The sequence below is a fragment of the Lingula anatina genome, chromosome 5, assembly GCF_051362555.1.
Source record: "Lingula anatina isolate TDL-2025a chromosome 5, LinAna3.0, whole genome shotgun sequence".
NCBI classification, from domain to species: Eukaryota; Metazoa; Brachiopoda; class Lingulata; order Lingulida; family Lingulidae; genus Lingula; species Lingula anatina.
Window position 1 is genome coordinate 11,242,295 of NC_141771.1, and position 21,780 is coordinate 11,264,074.

At 38.4% G+C, this 21,780-nt stretch overlaps 1 protein-coding gene across 16 annotated transcripts in view; it reads left to right on the forward strand.

Annotated features, from left to right (window-relative positions):
• The first annotated feature begins 1,100 nt into the window (after positions 1-1,100).
• Positions 1,101-21,780, forward strand: part of LOC106165250 (uncharacterized) — a 34,972-nt gene continuing 14,292 nt past the window's right edge. For 7 of the 16 annotated variants that reach the window (XM_087014261.1, XM_087014262.1, XM_087014263.1 and 4 more), the window contains exons 1-19: positions 1,101-2,858; positions 5,034-5,238; positions 8,768-8,943; positions 9,714-9,863; positions 10,152-10,295; positions 13,375-13,518; positions 13,806-13,949; positions 14,230-14,373; positions 14,691-14,834; positions 15,109-15,252; positions 15,442-15,585; positions 15,849-15,992; positions 16,333-16,476; positions 16,679-16,822; positions 17,345-17,488; positions 17,650-17,793; positions 17,907-18,050; positions 18,231-18,374; positions 18,564-18,707. In XM_087014261.1, coding sequence (XP_086870387.1) covers positions 2,723-2,858; positions 5,034-5,238; positions 8,768-8,943; positions 9,714-9,863; positions 10,152-10,295; positions 13,375-13,518; positions 13,806-13,949; positions 14,230-14,373; positions 14,691-14,834; positions 15,109-15,252; positions 15,442-15,585; positions 15,849-15,992; positions 16,333-16,476; positions 16,679-16,822; positions 17,345-17,488; positions 17,650-17,793; positions 17,907-18,050; positions 18,231-18,374; positions 18,564-18,707 — 2,827 coding nt within the window. In that variant the 5' untranslated portion in view covers positions 1,101-2,722. The remainder of the gene's footprint in view (positions 2,859-5,033; positions 5,239-8,767; positions 8,944-9,713; positions 9,864-10,151; positions 10,296-13,374; positions 13,519-13,805; positions 13,950-14,229; positions 14,374-14,690; positions 14,835-15,108; positions 15,253-15,441; positions 15,586-15,848; positions 15,993-16,332; positions 16,477-16,678; positions 16,823-17,344; positions 17,489-17,649; positions 17,794-17,906; positions 18,051-18,230; positions 18,375-18,563; positions 18,708-21,780) is intronic. The other 9 variants (XM_087014267.1, XM_087014273.1, XM_087014264.1 and 6 more) reach the window with 8 other exon arrangements.

Below are 21,780 nucleotides of genomic sequence, written 5' to 3' on the forward strand. Positions count from 1 at the left end.
AAAATCAACAATTTATCTGTCATTAAAATACCAAAAAGGCGACCAGGCCTACTAACCCTGCACGCTGTGGTACTCTATTGTCAGTGACAGACAATTGTAAATAAAGCAAATCAGTATGATAAAAGAAAAAAAAATTGTAGCGTTTTTAATCGGGCTCACCTATATGTTTTAAGAAACTGATTTGTGAAATATTAAATGAATTGTTTTGCTCTCTCTCTCTGTGCTTTCAACTGCCTTTCCTTAACCTTTTACTGCTAATCTGTTTTCTTCCTTTTATTGTATTAATAATTTTCCCCAGCATGTATTTTTCACATTACCTATCTTAGAATCAGGTATGAACTTGAAAAACAAACCGCAAAGAATTTCATAGGTAAAAGGTGTTGCTGAACCATTTATAAAAGCTTACGCAGAAATTTAAATTGTATTAATGTTCATCATGATTCGTCGTAAGACTTAAAATGATAGATATTCCGAGTTCGCACCGTCTCATTCGAGTGATAACAAGGATCTTCAACCCCTAATTACATTAAATAATGCACCGATTCGAGATTTTATCAGCGCAGTATCAGGCTGAGATCACGCTGTAGGCTGCACAGATTGACGCTTTGGAGGAGGCATGGGCGTCTCTTCTAGCCTTCGAAATGCATAGCTTCATGGTGGATGAACCGAACTTTTTCAGAAGGTAAATCGCCACCGGAAACTTCTTTCCAGTTTCGGCGGGAGGAGAAGCCGGACGGGGTTTTCTGAGAGAGCAAGAGCAGACGATAGCTCGTGCCGAGAGCAGACGATCATTGCTGGATTGCGCCTTCATCCGGGAACCCCGAAAACGATTTCCCATCCCTCTCTGCGTGATAGAAATAGAAGTTAAGTCCATACAGGTTGAGATTTATATTTCTCCTCCGACTCGACAAGACATATGACAAGGAATGTTTCATTAGTTCTGAAGTCACACTAATGTTGTCACGCACAGAGAGGCACAAGGTCGGTGTGAGACTGTGGGGAAGATAGCGACAGTTGCTCCTTGGGACTGGTTGGGGTAAAACTTGCGGCAGCAGTCCACGCGAGAGGAACGTCCGGTTATCCGGTGGAGGCTGACAAGTTGACTGGAATCAGATCACAGCAATGTTTGTAAAGATTTGTGGTGTTGGATAGAGAGAGGTGTATTTTCATTTTATGCAGACCGGAATAGGAAAATTCAAGGATAATATATTTTAGTTAGGCCTGTACGGTAGGATATTACAGTACAAGGAAGCCATCGTGAGTCGACCCAGGCAGAGTGACTGGCATATTTAAACTGGTAGCAAGCTTTCGGTACCATACCAATTTATAGAAAGGATATCTAGGAAAGCTGAAACTACGAAACAAAACGTACTGCTATTTTTTCGATTGTGTTCCAAGTTCCTAATATGTAGCTATAAGGATCGTCTTTGACGCGTTGATTAAAAGACAAATTCACCTTTAGAGCAAAAATCTTCACTTGGATATCTCTGGAATGTTTTCCTGTATTTCTTGATATCTAAAGACACGAAGAGCACAAAAATTCGAAAATAAAAGAAAAACAACAGACCGTCAAGTGATTGTTGCACGAAACGCCATTTTGTCTAGTCCATCTTTGGTGTGTGGTATTCCCTTTAGCACGTTACCGTATATGCTTAACGCGGACACCAGGTAATTTGCTTTTATAACCCTACTCAAATAAACCACAACTTTACACGCCGCCTGGTAAATTCGACTGACCACTTGTAAGGGATATAATTGTGGACAACGATTGACCATCAAATTACACAGTGGAATGACAGATTGACGGATAGACCACGACCACAACGACACGCGCAAATTCGCTCCAAAACCACACCTGATATTGAATGGTGATGGGCCTGGACGTTTTCCGGACAGGAGATTCGATAACAATATCCGTGCTAGGGTAACGTGGAAGATTTTAGGACAAAGTGGCAAAAATTGGGGCAAAAAAGGGGGAAGTAAGAGATCAGTAACGTCATGATTGGTGCACCTTTTGTTAAATAGTCACCACAATCCCCCGGGCAAGAGAAAAGTCGTGGACGCTATCGGGATGACATAGCATTCTATTGACAAAGCAACATCATAAGATTTTCACACATCCGCACCCTTTTTTCTACATTTCCCCCAACTTGTCGGCCACAGTGATCATTGACGACAAATGTGACACTCGACACCAAAAATTGTGGTAAACTGCGTCATTTTGCGATACATTCTCACACATATATAAGGATTAGAACGCAACAGACTTGGATTTTTCGCGGTAGGTGTTTATGAAGAGCTGTCAAGCACCAGACGCAATATTTACAGGAATACTAAAGGAAATTTATGATCATATATCTATTAATGCAGTTTTGAAAGAGCTACCTTAATTCAAAATCCAATTCACGACATATAATACTGAAAGTGATATATGTTCGCCTGTGAAGGGTACATTTGCTACCGTCTGCACGCTACTTGTTGATGGAGAATTTTTTTACCGCCAACTAGGATATATTACCATAAAATATTATTTTATATCCTTATTCTAAAATTTTGAAAAAACATCAAATTAATATAGTGCAATCTCAAAGGATCATCCAATTGTGAGAAAATCTACAATTTTTGAAGCAAATTTTTTTTGTCAGCCGAATGCAGGGAAATATTTTGTAGCGACAAACAATCTCATTATCGATATTACGAAATTCGCTCAACGCAGACGACCATGACGGGATTCTTGTTCAAAGCAGAACGGAAGATGGCGTATTTCAATCTGATAACGCTGTCTCTGTTGGCGTCCATGGCCACTATTTCGGCCGAAGATTACATACGACGAATAGAGCCGAAGGCGACCGAACCAAGTAAGTAGCATTAGGGCTATATATTATGTATCAAAACATGCCGCTGTTATATTGATAATCACCAATGACCACAAAGAAGGTATCAAGTGATATAAATAAAAAGTGTGTTAAAGATGTTACTTTCATATATGAGGGAAATCAATGTAGGGAACTTAAAACAGGACCGATTCTTAAACCATGCTGAATAAAACACTCATTTATCAATAGAGTTCATTATTCCGACTACAAACCATGGTCAGAATTAACAAATGGCTCCTTTATATCCGAGAAGGATCTCTCTTTAAATATTCCCATATTTTTCATACAAATGTAAGATATATGGTCAAAAACGACATACTAGTGTTTTTTTTTTTTTCGAAGTATTTTATTGTGCCCTTCATCTTCAAGTCAATGCTGAAGCATATGCGGAAACTACTCGCGAAGCTCATTTAAAAGATAACATTATGTCATACGGTTTCCTTGGTATAACAAGTGCCCATAAGCACGTCTAACATAATGATCTCTTGCTGACTCGCTATCTCACATCATTCTTAACTCATATGAAGAGTACTGTAATTTACTCCGTGCCTTTTCTCCCTTTACTCCACTATCTCACATAGTTAATCTTCAGCATCATCATTAGAGTTGTCAATGTTATCGTTATCGCTGTCACCTTCTGCACCGGGATTTCAATTAGTTTAATTCCGGCAGAACTCAAGCGTAACGTGCGAGCAAGCAGTCTCATATGAATATACGATTTTAAGTCCGATTAAAAAAATTAAGTTTTTGAAATACGCGTCCCGCTTTTTGGACATTATAATCCCAAAGTCACATATTTCATAATCTAAACTTGTTTATTCATTGCAAACTTTCCTAACAACAATAATAACAATAAGAAGGTGATAGCCGATATGTCTGGACAATACAAGGGCCTGGCAAGGTCAGTATATATAATAACGCCAACAAAATTTGACATTAAAAAGAGCGAATTGATGAAGCAGTTATGGGAGTGTAAAGGAAATTACATCGCCTACCAACGATATAAATTACAAGATATAATATAATATAATATAATATAATATAATATAATATAATATAATATAATATAATATAATATAATATAATATAATATAATATAATATAATGTGAAATCAGAAAAAGTGGGTTGATGAGGCAGACATGAAGGTGTAAAGGTGACTGTATAACTATATAAAATACAAGATATAAAAATCTGAAGCGAAAACATTGGCCTTCCCTGTAAACAATATCATTCATCAAGACCGTCACGCTATATTACTCTATGTATGTTCATGTACGTTGTTTATCAGCCTACGTTCAAAATGCTGTGTATGAATGTCTACGAGAAATTATTTATGGACACATTTGATGGTATATATGGCACAGGGAACGCCTTTAGTATATCTTACTATCTAGACACCAACGGCCCTTTTAGCCGTCTTCATTACGTCGTTTTAATATAAGGATACCTTAACTTTAGAGTATCTTTTAGCCTACTTTGAGATGAATAAGCAGCTTTAGGAGACTACGTTGTAGTCCTCTTAACGATGTGTCCCGCCCCTGTTTTATGTACAAAAAAAAAAGAAAAAAAGATAGGGCGAGTATGATATACAAATATTTGGGTAAAGCGTTGCGTGACCATATCAATATTATCTAGCCACTGCACTGCAGATCAAACAGTGTGAGGTCGCTCCCATGTTTTATACAATCAAGAGAGACGAAAGGGAGAAATGTTTTCAAGTTTATGAAATCCCAGATCTGTCCCCGCACATGTCATAATTTTAGACCCTTGCCTTTCGTTATAGCATGTGTCCAAACAATAAGAAGGCCTATGACAGGGCAATATTATTGCATCTTAATAGGTGAAAGTAAGGCCAATATTCAGAAACTTCACTCACTTTTTATATTATGAGATGCGGGGAAAAATCGTGTATGGCGTTACTGGTGGTTTAAAAAAAGTTCTTCAGTGTATAGGGCCATTCAATGCAGTTTTCAATTTTTATAGAATCACTCAAAATACTAATGTGAATAAATATCTTCTGTCGTGTTGGACAATAAAACAAACAAACAAATACAAACAAACATTTTCACATTTCCCCTCCAACAACTCTTATTTGTTGCCATTTTTGTTTGAGTTTTTATAAAAAATTCAGCCAGACGTTTGATTGTTAATTTCAGTCCACCAATGCCAATTCGAAGGACAGTACATCCGGGACGTTAAGAACCTGTGCATGTTTTACCAGTGTGAAAATGCGGATAATGACGGCGGATTGCGTCCGGCCACTCACGCATGCGCACCAGGCACCGGAGTGGCATCCGATTACCTGGATCCGGTCCCCCATTTCAGCATCAGTATTCAAGGGTTGAACCCGTGCGTTGTAAGGTGGGTGCGAGCTTCACAATGACTTACTTTTGTGAAACCAGGGAGTACAATTTTTATTTCTGCAACACAAATGAAACATTCTGAAACGCATGTCAATTTCCAGAACCTGCACTAACTGAAATTTCATATCCGTTTAAAGAAGTGTCTTATCATATATAATAGTAAAAAAAAATTCAAACAAACAAAAATGTTATTTTTTAAATTTAAAAATATTTTGAAGTAATCCATATTTATCGGCCATTTATGTTTGAAATTGGATTTAAATACATGGAAGACATTTTGTTTCGATAATGATACCGCGGGTGGAGTTGAAAGGAGACAAATATAGACGAACTTACAGTTGTCCTTAACTAACAGCTGTAATGATATAGAGATGTTGAACAAAGTTGCGGTTTTCAAAAGTGTCTAAAATTTATAACCCTTCAAGATTAAATCTTGAGTACTCGATAACGAAAGACTTCCTGTGCAACTTTGTCGTATTTTGCCATCCAATAAAACATCATGGTTGTTAATACCACCCGAGTTTATCCAACCATTTTTCCTAAATAATGAAAAAAACTTTGGTGCGAGAATATCAACAGATATATAAGAAAGATTAACTAGGTAAAACAACCCACCCATACACGCTCTCGCATTCGGCGCATTTGTTGATTACATTCCATTGCTTTAAAGTTAATTTTATTTTCTGCTAAAATATAAAGAGAAAGGTCGATAGAATATTCTGAATACTCTAATATATGTCATCCAGCGGACTCTGCAGGTACTTTATAAGTGAGACCTTCTTTAGTTAATATATATGTCGGCACCAGGGTCGCCCTCTACACTCTCTCTTTCCTACTTTCCCTCGACACTGTGGGACCTGCCCAACATCATGTTAATTTCATGTTTATAAGCAATTATCCCATCATATAGTTTTGCAAAACAATGAATTCTATTATTTCGAACTGTGGCCCACTTGTTTTACATCTACCGTCGTCTTGTAACATGGAATTTTACTTGCCTGTAAATAGTGCAGTTTTTATCCATTTGTAGGATGTTATTGCTCCCATTAAAAACAACAGATCATTTTTCCAGTAATAGAATAAAGCAAGAAGACAAAACAAAGAGAATTTACAGTTATTTACATATATTAGTGGTTATCCAACGATTTTCACAAAACAAACAGCGTTCTATTCGTTTATCTATTCTGAGTATATAATTTTATAAATACCCATTCATTTTTTGTAATACAAGGTTACAGTATTGTTTTGAAAGTAAAGAGAATCTATCACTGTGATTGTTATCGTAAAAAATAAACAGATAAATGGAGTACTAAAGAACGTTGCCTCCGGTCGTCCAGAATACCGAACGCATGAATCACCGCCTTTGAAGTGAGACAAGTCAATTGACACGCCCTCTCCATCTCTCTCTCTCTCTCTCTCTCTCTCTCTCTCTCTCTCTATATATATATATATATATATATATATATATAATATTGTCGAATATCTATTTAATTAACAGCCATATTAGACAGCTTTAAATAAAAGACAAGGGACAACCTCGACCTAAGAAAAGAATGACATGTGCAGATGTTTCTTGATAATAGACAAACAACTTTTATAGGAAAATCGTCATTTTCCAAACTCTTGGTTCGTTTAATTTCCAAAGAAACAAAGGGCCGAGATAAAACGTCGCCGTCCATCTGTGCTCTACGGTGTTATTTCCTCTTCCTGGCATGGAAAAAAAACTTCACTAGGTTTTTCTGAGGGTTAGCACGTCAACTAACAATAAGAACATGTCCTGAGATGTCAAGAAATGAATCTTTGCAGAGAAGCAGTACCTTGTACCATACATTTAGAAAACAGAACAAATGCCATGCACGTTGCCAACTTTTATATGTTTAACCTTGATTTATAAATAGTATATTTGATACAATAAATAAATAAATAGATAGATAAAGCGATAAATAAACCGAAACTAAATTAAAGACTATAATATATTGACCTTGACGACGCAGAATATTCACATACAATATGATCGTGGTTCAACTAATTAAAGTCCTGTATGCCATCAGTATAGTTAAGTGAGTTCATGTTGTAATTTGTGTCGTCGATTAGGAAGATACGTGGACAATAAAGCGAAAAGAACATAATTTAATGCATGATATTACTATAATTAGAAGTCTAATTGTATTATTAATTTCTTGAATTTGATTATGAGTGCACTTAACGTGAAAAGAACTGATCTTAATTTATACGACCGAGCTGTTTGATATCTACGTACTTTTTAAAGTTAAAACTCCATAAGTTAGTAACAGTCTACGTGATTGAAAGTGTTTGACTCGTTTGAAAAAGGAAACGGATATGCTGATTTTGATCCCAATTACTTCATTTTAGTGTATACTGTTACATTTATTATCATAAATCAAAGAAGACAAAAATGTTGGATCTGAAAGTAAACATCAGATTTTGACTGAAGATCCTTTGTGAAAGTGGTTCCAGAGCGCACGGATTGTATTATCAAAATATCGGTTTCTGACCACCCAGGTACCTTCAATACACGGAAGAGATATATGTCTTAATGTGTGGTCGTACCTTCTTAATCGAGGCTAATAACACGCCTTACCTCTCTGACAAGGTGGAAGTCATGTGAAGTACAAGACGAACATGTCATTATATGTCATGGTATTGTCCTAATTGAGGTTAAAAGTGCACAAAAAGTGGTAACGTGCAAGCACCTGTTCTAATGTGTTGCACTGTTACATGAGACAGAATATAAAACGGAGTTCAACATTTGTGATAAGAGAAATTATGGATAGGCAACCTAATCCTGTGAGTTATATATGTAGTATCATCGTTAATTTGGACACATCTTACAAGATGGGTTCAAGTCATTAGTGAGCCAATTTTTCGCAATTCGTCTGTAAAACGCTTAACTCTTTTTTCTTTCGGAACAATTGATACCTTCTAACCTAAATATTTAAATTATGGCATTATGTGCAAGGAATATGAAGCCAGCGGACCCAAATGTAATTACTTTGAGATATTTGGGATTTAGAACACTCCCAATATTTTACACTCGCGAGAATGGAATAGCATGCTCTTTTCTGAGTGTATTTTCCGACCAGACCTTATGAACTATTCTTGGTATCTTCAACCTAAGTTTTGGAGGCTACTGGAAACAAACCTCTATAGTCAGGAACCTCTGAAACTCGAAAGGGTATTTTAGACCACTTTATTTTCTCTGTAATATTTCAAACAAGACGTCCACGATCACTTCTCCACTGGACCATGAAAATGCCTGGTTCTAACACGACGTATAACGTTTACAACACACGTTTTTATTACCCCGTAATGCACCCTACTTCAGACCTCCAGATCCGAGTTTGGTGTAGGCCTATTTGGGGGGGGGGGGGTATCTTATTACAGTAATAATACAGGCCTACTTATTCTAATATCCAAAACAATGTCCCTCGGTCACTCAGAATTCTGCCCTAACACTTCATATTGTGTCACTACTAATCCACTGATACGTTGCAATTTCCTTTTAGGAGGAAAACTGATTGTGAAGACACGACGCCCACCTCCCAGTGGAATCAGTGGACGCAGTGGAGCGCATGCTCAGCGTCTTGCAATGGCGGAAGTCAGACACGCACGCGCACGTGCCCCGACAACACGTGCGTTGGGCGTGACCGCGACAGCAGGGCATGCAATACAGGGGACTGTGGTGAGTAATTTTTAATATTTTTTTCTTTTTCGTTTTCATATCCTTTTGACTTGTTTTGGGGTTCTGCACTGAAATGGAATATTGGGTAGTTGTATTTGGAACAAGTAGTAGCATGGCTTTACCAGTAGGGCTTCAAATTACCAAATAAAGAGATATAGCATAAGCTGAATAGCAATAGAAAATCTATCGTCACAGTAGTAGTAACGCTTATTACACTTGTCACGGCAATATTAGTAGTAGAAAAAGTAGGTCGCTCTGGTAAATATGGTGCCTTCAAAGGCCGATCCAGATCAAGGACACGTTAAACAGCTTCCTTCCCCAGAGTTAGCAGCCCATTGAAGTTGGTTGTATCAGTCAAAAAAAAAAAAATATATATATATATATATACGTTCTAAAAATATGAGTGGGTTCTATCAAAGCAATTTATGTACCCCACCTTTTTGCCAAAGTGTCTGGATCAGCTTTTGGTAGTAGATCTTTACTATGGCCCTTTGCACATGGAGCGGCACAGTTTTCTGCATCTCACCAGTTTGATTGGCCCTAACCTATAATGACAGTACGTTTTTTAATCCCTTTCACAAGTCCCAATGACCTTATCAAAATTAATCCGGTTAAGTGGCCGTGTAGAGCACGGGGGATCCGTTTAAGTGACTCTCTCTTGTCAATCTCTCAAGTTGGTGCGATACAAAAGCCTGCGCCGCTAGATGTTAAAGGGGCCTATTAGTACGCACTAAACTAGCAATTAGCATAGATACACTTTATCCGGTTAGCTGAATGGAACACATGGAATCCGTGGTCCGGATGCTCGGCATCCTGTGGTGAGGGGAAGCAGACCAGGAGGAGGACGTGTGATCCGGGGGAAGTGGGCCAATGCGCAGGCTCAGCAGAGGAAACGAGATCCTGTTCTAAAGGAGATTGCGGTGAGGGGTGCTTTCCAAACAGCAGCCACCTTTCGCTGTTGAAGAATTCCGCAGAATAGTTGACCTGATGTAGTTCATTTTTCACTGACGCTATTACATTAACTTATACAAAATGTTCACTGTTTAAAATACACAAATTTTGTTGACTAATCAGAATCTTACAACAGAGTTGGACAATTATGAAATATTTTTTGGTCGGTGTTATGTTCAACAAACCCCTTATAGCTATAGGCCTATGTTTGATTATGTAAATTATTCCTGAAAAAAAAAACTGCTTTCCTTTTCCAGCCTCGTGGACAGCCTGGACCTCATGGACCTCGTGCTCAGCAACATGTGGTCAAGGGTCATCGTCACGGACACGGCAGTGCGTTGGTCTGGGGGACTGCCCAGGGTCCAGCAGTGAGGTCAAGCCTTGTAATAACGGACCATGTGGTGAGTTTTGTATTTAAAATAATAAATGGTTTTAAATATCGTTTAATGTGCCCTGTATTTGATACCATATACTGTAAGTTGAACAAGACGCGTGGTATAATTTTAGGCAACAGATAAATGGCATATAACAAACTGGAGTACCATTATAAACATACATTGGCATCTCGTTCCAAAGACTTCAGATTACTCTTCATGTATTGACTGCTGGCGTACAATTTGATGGAATATAGTGAATATAGAAGATGACTAAAACGAGTTTTATAGCATTTAACGTAGGGAAATTGTACACATGGTATAAGCATCACCTGTGGGATGGTTGATGTTTTGGTGGTGGTGGGCGGGGGGAGGGTTGTAATAATCGGTTGGTTTCCATGGTGTAAACATGTAACCAAAATGTGACAAGATGAAGGGTCACCACGAGGACAGGTCATTATCCCCCATGTGACTGTCCAAATGTGTAACACGTGTCGTGGTAGGCCTATATCTCGGTTATTTCGTCATTCCCCCAAAATAATCACTGAAACACTGACCTTATAATGTCAGCTATTTATCTTCCGCCTTAAATTAATGACTTCTTAATGTCAGATTCTTATCCTAGTGACATTTCCTGCATTGTTGCATCACAGCACTTGTTGTAGCACCTTGTGCTTCTTGGTAATTTGGTCACGCCTTTTTGAAATGCTGACCTCAACAAGTCAAGTCTCTGTCTAAATGTGTTACATGTATCACAACACGTGTTGTTGCACCATGCTCGTTTCGGTAATTTGGTCATGCCCTTTTGCAGTTTTGGCCTCATCATGATAGATTCCTATCTCGGTACATTTCTTGCATGGCAACTCGTGTTATGGCACCTTGTTCTTCTTGGTAATTTGGTCATGGCTATTTTGAAAACATTTCCCTGTAGAATAATATGTGCCGCACCGTGCTTTGCACCACGTGCATTTTGGTAATTTGTCATTTGTTTAAATATACTGAATCTTATCTCAATTTCTGGAAATTATGCAGGTTCGTCGGAGGGCAACATGCCTAAAAATATCCCGTAAAGAGAATAAATCATCTTTATGTGTGTCTGTTACACAATTCGCTAGATCATGGGTCATTCAAAACATGGACCAGTTTCAAGAGATAACATTAAACCCAAAGTTGGTCCTAAACTTTATTTTAAAATTTTGCTCTATTGTAATTGTTATTCAAAATAAAAGCAGGTAGCCCTCTATAACTATGTATTGGTCCAAAATTTACGCCGTTTCTTTCATGTCTTAAAACAGACGCATTGTTTCATTGAAGTGGACCACTTCGGGTTAAAATAAGCCCAAAATAGAATGCTATTTTTGGTCCAAAAGTCTGGGCCAACATTCGGTCTAAAATTCCCTCGTGGAACCTGTCTCTGGCCTACGAGTGCCATGCATGCCAAGGTACTTCGTTAACTGTGGAATGTGAACCACATTTCCTTGTACATGTTACATGTCCCAGTAAACATCGCGTAATAGTTCTTCCTTTCCGACTCGGTTGCCACACGATTACCATTTGCTCTTAATATTAAAAAGTTTTGCGTTATATACACCATTTTGGTGCAGACAAAATCTGAGTCAGACGGACTGAATGCGCCAAAAACCTCAATGGTGTTTTTGAAAGAACTACAAAAATACCAAGAAGACGTGTATTGATGATTTTTTTGATCGCGTGTTGTCTTCCATTTATCTGTGACTGTCTTGGTGTGGGGCTGTGTGGTCGATATGGAACCTCCTGTCCCAGTTGAATAGAAAAGGAGTGCTTGGAACATGGTGGTTTATTTATCCAGAGAAATAATGAATGAGTAGCTATTGTTTTCAATGAATGCATTACGTTCACCGGGACATTGCAAAATCAATTATTTAAAAGATACATAATGTTTTTGCATATCGTGGCATTCCGTAATATTAGGTAAAACCATATTGTGACACAAAGTGGAAATAATTTCTGAACATGCGCCACAGCCATTTAAAATATATAAACATTGAAATACGGTTATATTTTTTTTGTCTCCAATACATTAGACGAGAGCTCGAGCATGATAATACTACAAAAATAACTTTCCATAATATACTATACCGTGGGAAGTGTCAAGATGCTAAAAATAAAGTCAAACTTTTTTTGCTTTCTCTAAGCTAAATGATATGTGCCTGCCTAGCACTGATGAACGTTATACAATTTTCACATGCAACACGTGTTTTGCTAAGGAGTGTTTGTATGTTTATTTTAACTCGTTTAGGTGAATGTGGAGCGACAGCTACTATTCATATTTCCAAACTAACCTTTGTCTCCATTTTTGTGTGTATACATGCACCTGTCTAAGTTATCTAAGGCTGCATTTAGGACAGCGGACTAACTAGTCCCCGGACCAAATATGGCAACCGACTAAAAAGCTTGCCGTCTAATATGCTAATATAATCCGTCTAATCCGCTAATAGATTCCCCGTGGGGAAGTATTCAAGTGGGTCAGCTATATTTGACCCGTGGACTAGTTAGTCCGCTGTTCTGAATACAGCCTAACTTACATTTTTGCCAGTACATACAGGTGCATATGATGCAACAAATTGATGAGTATACAAGAAGGAAGTGTCGTGTATATTAATTATTAACTCTTTTAGTGTGATACAATACTCCCTGAAATTCATCATGGCGAGATGGGTGCCAGACTGTTCCCGCAAACTGTACATGACTAGCCAAAAGTTGCATAGATTTAACCTCCACTTACGACAGTCCATTTTTCATTATATAAGAGTACATAAGTTAGACGTAGGTCTACTGTTGGTCATAAATAGATTTACAAGTTCGAAAATGCGCCCGTTCATGGTTAGCATGTTATTGATAGATATGATAACATTTGTAAACAAGGAAGTAGTTCTTTATTAACAATAATAAAAAAAATTAATGAATTGAGCTCCCATCGTTATAATATAAATACTAGTGTATGCCTTAGAAATAACAGCACGAACATGATCATAATTGTATATGCTATTCTTAAAGAATAAAGTGTTTATCTGTTGAAAATAATAATGATAACCTCACTATTGTTTGTAAATATTAATTTTTCCAGCGTCGTGGTCAGCGTGGACATCGTGGAGCACGTGTTCAGCGTCGTGTGGTCAAGGGTCCAGCAGCCGAACGCGGCAGTGCCAGGGGACAGGCACATGTCCAGGACTGGCCGAAGAAGTCCGCACGTGCAATAACGGAGTGTGTGGTCAGTAATGGATCTATGGCATTTAGAGGAGGATAACAAATTTTAGCAAGGATGAGAAAACGGCTTTACGTTTGAATGTCCATCATGCTACATGAATTTGTCGTCACTAACTGAATACTAGCATTTAGAATTACTGTGTTCATAAAAGGAGCATCTATTTGATTCCTCATTTTCAAGGCTTTTCATAATTGATAGGCCGAACAAAATTCAGTAAACAAAACATTAAACAAATTCTTTTACAGTTGTGTAGTAACATCTGTGGTATAGTTTTTAAACCTGTATTCCAGCCGGATGGTCTGCCTGGACATCGTGGAGCAGTTGTTCAGCATCCTGTGGTCAGGGTGCAGTCAGCAGAACTCGCCAGTGTCAGGGCATTGGCAACTGTCCTGGCGTCGCCCGGGAAAGCAGGGATTGTAATATCGGTCCCTGTGGTATGTGTTAGGGGACTTCTCATGGCACGTTCAGATATGCGATAATTAAGTCAAAAATAAAGTTCGATGGAACTTCACTTTGTTATTTGAATTGTATATTTGTCAAGGTTACTCACAGTTAAAGAGTAAAAAGACACAAATAACCCCCATATGTTTATGGATTAACAAATGACTCAAGCAGCCTTGAAGGTGATGCCCTCAAACAACAATGCTACATGAACATGATAATACACCAATCTGTTAAGAGTATGACTTACAAAGGAGCCATTACTTCTTGCAGCGTCCTGGGCGGCGTGGGCGACGTGGGGTAGCTGCTCTCGTACATGTAACGAGGGCACTAGTAGACGCACGCGCCAGTGTGTTGGTGTAGGAACATGTCCAGGACCACAGCTTGAAGACAGGGCATGTAATAACGGTCCCTGTGGTAGGTATTCTAGTGGGTGAATGTCGCTATTTCCCTACATATTTTTGATCTACTATTCTGAAATTAATATTTAATGCATTGATGGCAAAATCAGAGAATAAGGTTCTATTTCTGGAGCTTAAACATCACAATAAGTAAATTACCTTAGCTCCGATGGCATTGACAATAAAGTTTTGGTCACGTATACAGTATGCGGAAGAAAATGCGTTTGAAGATAAAGCCTTTCTAAAGTTCGACTATATGAGTATTTAGATTTTAAAAGGAATTAAGTTATCATGTTTATTTTAAGTCATTTTAAAATCAATTTTCTGAAACAGCTTCTCTGACTGCCTGGTCCACTTGGAGTGCGTGTTCTGCCTCGTGTAACCAGGGCGTCAGCACGCGCGTGCGCGAATGCACGGGACTTGGAGCGTGCACAGGAGCACTTTCCGAGAACAGGGAATGTTCAAATGGGCCATGTGGTACGTAGAAAGTTATTTTATAATATCTCCACTTTGCCGCTATATTTAAAGGTCACATAATAGTAACTTATTGTTATGAATAATATTATATTTCAATAACAATGAGGTATTGTTATTGAAATATTTCAATAACAATAACTCAATGTTATTGAAATATAACATTTTCATAGCGAAAGGACGTATCACGATATTTTTTCGTCATAAGACTGTCATAAAATAGGCAAATAACCGTGATGAATTTGGTCAAATAGTCCTGAATTATGTTCGTTTTTAGCGTCTTGGTCATCATGGACGGCGTTCAGTGAGTGTTCTGTGTTCTGTGGTCCGGGCAGAAGCAGCCGTACCAGGGAGTGTATCGGGATAGGACTGTGCCCAGGGCTCAATAGGGAAGAGAGGGACTGTAACAACGGAGCTTGTGGTAGGTTTATGTTTGTAGTAACCACATGATATTCGAAGAATAGAATAGCTGATCTTTAAATGTTTATCACTGATTACTATGGTGGTATTCAAATTTATATATGATAAATCGGTAACTGCATCAATCTATTTTTGTTTTATTCGCTGTGCTGTTGTACTTTTTTGACATATTTTTTACTTTCCTTTTCAGCTGGTTGGTCAGCCTGGACATCGTGGTCAAGCTGTTCAGCGTCCTGTGGTCAAGGCAGCACTGGACGTACTCGTATATGTTCTGGACTTGGAGAGTGTCCGGGACCAGCAAGTGAAACGAAACAGTGCAGCAACGGACCTTGTGGTACGGATATTAAAATTAAATCTTTTATAATCAATATGACCTGGACCAACAAAATGCATGCATTTAATTCAATTACTTATTCAATAATTTATTTGATCGTATATCAGCTATGTGTTACAGAAAAAGAAAGGGATATTTTGAAGGAATATTTTGGCGTGTAGGCTAATCAGGGTAAAATGTCAACACGCCAATATCAGTATTATCATGACACTCGTCTCCCTAATGTCACCCACGGTAGGTCAAAATAAAATTTTCCATTACAGCCGCGTGGGCCGCCTGGACATCATGGAGTAGTTGCTCTCAGTCTTGTAATGAAGGCACTAGTAGACGTAGAAGACAGTGTGAAGGTATAGGTACATGTCCAGGAAAGGAACTGGAGGACAGGGCATGTAATAATGGACCATGTGGTATGTACTGGAGTAGTTATGTTATGTCTTTAAGGCTTCACATTTTACAGTATATAAGGAATAACTTGAAACTAGGACCTCTATCATTGCTTGAAACAGGGGCATGTTAAAGTACGAATGTCTTGAATTTGGCAATGGCTTTGAAGAATAATCTCAGCCACTTACTTCATATGTTGCGATAGCTATTACGATACTAGGCATCGTATGTCCAGGAAAAACATAGTGTTCATCATTGAATTGATGGCCATGTTGAAAAATTGGCCTTATATTAATGTTATTTGGTATCTTTATTCCATATTTTTCAAACGGTAAAAATCTGGATTTTAAAATGAATTTTTAGCCTCCTGGTCAGCCTGGACGTCGTGGTCAAGCTGTTCAGCGTCCTGTGGTCAAGGTACCTCTGGACGTACTCGTGTATGTTCTGGACTGGGAGAGTGTCCGGGATCTGCGAACGAAAACAGACCCTGCAGCAACGGGCCTTGTGGTACGGATTTCTACTTCCAGAAATAAAGAAATATATGATTTTAATGTATTATTTTTGCTTATTGATAAGCAATTTTGAATTTTGAATTTTGAATTTTTGATAACATGAACTATGAAGAAATTTATATTAAAAATTTAAACGGCAATAAATTATCACAAAGATGCATTCGTATCTCATTAATCATGTCATTCATATTCCCCAGCATCGTGGTCGGCGTGGACGGCATTTGGAAGCTGTTCAGTGTCGTGTGGTCCTGGCAGTAGCAGGAGAACAAGAGAATGTATTGGAATAGGATTCTGCCCTGGAGATGAGTTCGAAGTCAGAGCCTGCAATGACGGCGCTTGTGGTAGGGTTATTTCTAAACATTCAAAATGAATCGTTTGGTGGTGGCTTTAGAATACTTTAAACCGCAAAATACATATAGGTTATAGATATAGTATTAGTTAGGGTTCATTTAGCATTTAATGTTACTGTCATCGAAAAAGTAACCCGACATTCAGTAGACTATACGGTTTATAACTGCACAGCTCTACTCCCTGTGCAAAAACTCTCACTACAGAAATGCGCTAGTGCAAAGCCAAAATAATCTCTGTAGATATCTGTGAATATATATGTGCTAGTCTTGCTCCAAGTAATATATATATATATATATATATATATATATATATATATATATATATATATATATATATAGTGGCCAATATTCTTCATATTTGGCCATTGTTTAATCCGTAGATTTGTGGCATTGAAACAGCATTGTTCCTCATTCATTATATACTGTCTCCTCTTTTGGTCATTTCTCTCCACAACGGCAAACTAAGCAAAAACATTTTTTAACCGAGTACAATTTTGTTCTTAAAACTTTCAGCCGGATGGTCAGCCTGGACGTCGTGGTCAAGCTGTTCAGCGTCCTGTGGTCAAGGCAGCACTGGACGTACTCGTGTATGTTCTGGACTTGGAGAGTGTCCGGGACCGGCTAGGGAGACGAAACAGTGCAGCAACGGGCCTTGTGGTACGCTGTGTCCTGTTTTCCTACGTCGATAAGCTATATACTTTATAATGGACCACAGTTGTTTGGGAATATTACTGGCTAAAATTAATATAAATTGTGTAAAGAAAACATCCTTATACACCGGAAGGCATTTGACACCAAGAATTCTTTTACAATTTCAGCGTCTTGGTCTGCCTGGACAGCGTTTAGCGCATGCTCACTAACTTGTGGTCAAGGTACAAGCAGAAGAACACGGCAGTGTATCGGTATAGGAACATGTCCGGGAGCTGGGATTGAAGATCAGGCCTGTAATAACGGACCTTGTGGTAAGGGAAACGTTCCACCTCGTTATAACCATCTATCGCTTAAAAAAAGAAAGGTTGTTGCCATGACAGCGTTGACAAGAAATATTCATATCCTATTTTGACTCGTTTTTCAGCTGGTTGGTCGGCCTGGACATCGTGGTCAAGTTGTTCAGCGTCCTGTGGTCAAGGCAGCACTGGACGTACTCGTGTATGTTCTGGACTTGGAGAGTGTCCAGGGGCAGCAAGTGAGACCAAACAGTGCAGTAATGGACCTTGTGGTATGTCGTCCTACATACATGTACATGAACTGAGAGCAGTTTTTTCTTCAATAGCTTCGTAAAATATTTCGAAGACGGCAATGAATTTAGTACATAACGAACAAAAAAAATGTGCCAGAAAAATTATGATTCGTTAATAGTTATTTATTTAGAAATAACATTTCATTTTTACATTCCCAGCATCTTGGTCGGCGTGGACGGCATTTGGAAGCTGTTCAGTGTCGTGTGGTCCTGGCAGTAGCAGGAGAACTAGAGAATGTATTGGAATAGGATTCTGCCCTGGAGATGAATTCGAAGTCAGAGCCTGCAACGACGGAGCCTGTGGTAGGGAAATAGAGACTTATTTCCAAGCTAAGACGACCAAATCGAATAACGAAAATACAAACGAACGAGTTTTTAAATTTCTGTATCTTTTCTGTTATTTTCCTGGGATCAATATCATTTGAAAAAATTGCAGAATAATCGTTCCATTTTTAAACAAAGAAAATATATTGTTTTTATTACGATTTTCAGCTGGTTGGTCAGCCTGGACATCGTGGTCAAGCTGTTCAGCGTCCTGTGGTCAAGGCAGCACTGGACGTACTCGTGTATGTTCTGGACTTGGAGAGTGTCCGGGAGCAGCAAGTGAGACCAAACAGTGTAGCAACGGACCTTGTGGTTAGTATTTTTTCGTATAAATGCTTTAGGTAATGATAGTTAATTATTATGATCGTTAAATCCGTTGAACTGCCTTGTAAATGGATGTGGATTTAATGCGTAAATTAAAATACTCTCCCAGTCTTGCTATCGACAGTTGAAACTAAGGTCAATTTCACTGAAAGTCAGTCTTATAAAAGAATGACATAGCGGCTGATAAAATATAAGAACCTAATTATCGAACCATTGATTGCTCTCTCGGCTAGTATTAATTGTATTTTATTCTATTTATATTGTATGTATACGCCCATGCGCTAATGAGATTACTTATCATAGCTAATATATATATATATATATATATATATATATATATATATATATATATATATATATATATATATAATCAAAGCTCTCAAATTTGTTTTTTAACGCCCCACTGGTTTTTGCTATCTTTTTATAAAATAAGTTGATAAGGTTTTTTAAAAATTCTTTTAGTAAAATACTCCTGAGAAGTTATTTTTACCACATTGCACGTTACCCTTTTTATGAAAATTTTTAGAATGCTGTTTCTTTTTTTCTAAATCTAGGCTTATACCAGTGGTTTTGTGGGCTTCATTAGGCCTACATAACTTCACATTAATTGGCATGTACAAATCCACTTTACATAACCTGTTACCTCTCAAGTGCGCCGTTTAGTCAGGCAGTAGAAGAGAGATTATCAGAACGTGAATAATCGATCAAAAATGTGACCAAAAATCGGCCCTTAGCCAGCACCAGAAACAAATAATCCAGACACAACTATAATAACATCCACCAGAATAGAAAATATTAAAATACTGGTCAAGGAAAACCGTGACTCTCACCGTAAAGTCCTTGATGCTATTAACATCAGGCTACACTGGGCAAAACTCAATAGAAATGATGGAACTGAGCTGCCCAACCTCTATCTTCCACTCATTAGTGTCTCAATTTCCAAACCATTGTTTTTTGTGTACGACCCATATCTTTATAAACTTATTTATATATTCTTAGCATTATTTTCCTTTAGTTGGATAAAGTATATAGTAAGTTCTTGATGTTATATTAAGACAAACATACACATACTGTACATGCTGTACATATCTTGGGTGTCAAAAATTCTAGTCTTGCGACGTTCAACCCGGCCTTCAATTGAAAATCCACGATTTCAAACTGCCGGATATGTTCATTAGGGACATTTAGATCAGCTTTCAATTTAGCATTGTCAGTCCCCAACTGTTGGATGCGTTCATTAGCAGCGGTGCCCTCGTTCACTTCGGCCTGAACAAAAACTTTTTCCATCTTGCTTTGCTCACGTGTTTCCCAACCCCTGCCCCCTGTCTTGTCACCTGTCCCTTCGGGTCACGTTGGCCACCAGCTGCAGTGTCAGTGCCAGTGTCACTGGTGACAATACTTTCTTCTTTTTCTTCAAAAGAAAAAAATAAACTCTAAATTAAATCAGTATCGATTCAACACGAGTTTAGTGTGGGAGGTGTAAATACATATATTCCTACTAATTTTCTTTCAAACCACATATTCTGATGTCTATGACAAGCGACGTCTGGAGTTAGTAGGTCAGAAAATGTGTATTCACTAAACACTCACCACAGATGATCATTGCGTTAGGTGGAATCCCGGCCTCTGCCAATGTACATGAGTCATCAGGCCACTGTAGATAGCACTAAAACCATTGTAATATTGGGAAATCAGAAACGGACAGATAACTAACAAAAGTTGTTAACCCACGTATAGTTTATGGCCCCATTTGGAATGGATGATCCGAGTACTTCCTTATCCCCAGACTAAACATGGTCGACCACATTTTACAAGCGACGCCGCTGATTCCTGATGGTCTCCACGCCTCCACACGCGCCGTTGCTGCAGGGGTCTAGCAGTTAAACCACGGAGCGCAGATTTAATCCGTATGAAGGGGCGTGTGAACTGTGGTCAGCCATATTAAGTCGGCGGATCAGTAAATACTCGGATCATCTATTCTGAACTGATTCTGTATGTTATACATTTGTTACATCAACCACTTTTGTCAGCTTATTGTAACCCCTAACCATTCACAAAATTTACTAAAATTTAAATATTTAGATATTTGTTATCAGTCAATTTGGATCTATGTTTATATGAAACTTAGTTAATTTTTCAGAATGCCAACTGAACAACACTTTAAAAATTCACTCACTTTACTTTAACATTAAAGTGTGCTTGATGTGAAAGGTTTATTATTACAATTGGTGCTAACAGATGAGAGAAACCAGGGCACTTACATGTACAACCTTCTGTTTTTCATTTCTGCTCTCTGCATGTTGCTCAAAATAAATACCAAAGCGTCCTTTACACATAATTTGAAGTAGATCTTGTAGGTCTGCTATTTTCATCTGTGGATAATAAAGTATGTCAAATCCCTGTCCATCTACTACCACATATAAGTTATCGTTTCTCTTCAAACGTTTCTCATCCACTGTCCTGTGCTCTGATACACATCTCCTCGCCCCACGGCGGCCACCAGCTGAAGCAGTATTTTCTTCTACATTTTCGGTATGAAGGAGAGGGTCTAAATCCATCGCAGTGGGTGCCAGGGAAACACATTCCCGTTTAGAGGTGTTCAACGTAACTTTCAACCGGTCATTCTCAATCTTTAATTGTCGGATACGTTCGTTAGTGGTGGCGACCTTAGCCCTCAATGATGTCAGTTGATCCTCCATCTCGTTACCTTTGCCTTTTAATTCAGCCTCAAGTTGCTGAATTTTCTTCGCCCGCTCTTTCAGTTCCAGACTTTGCTTCTGATTAGAATCAAGAAGGTTCGAGTTCTCAAGGGCTAGCCGCCTTTCCGAGTTGAAGCATGATGCCGCCCCTCTCTGCAGAAGATGAACCGTCCCTTTCAGCTCGGATATTTGTGCGTCGCGCTCTTTCATCTCAGTCGCTTGGTTTTCCAGTTCTTGTCGCAGCTCTAAGTTTTCCTTGGACAGTTGGTCGCACTTATTGACAAGTTTAGCAACATCAGGGACAGCCTGTTCCATGATTGGGAAACAATTCGAACGAGGAAGTAAAATTTACTCCTCAAAAA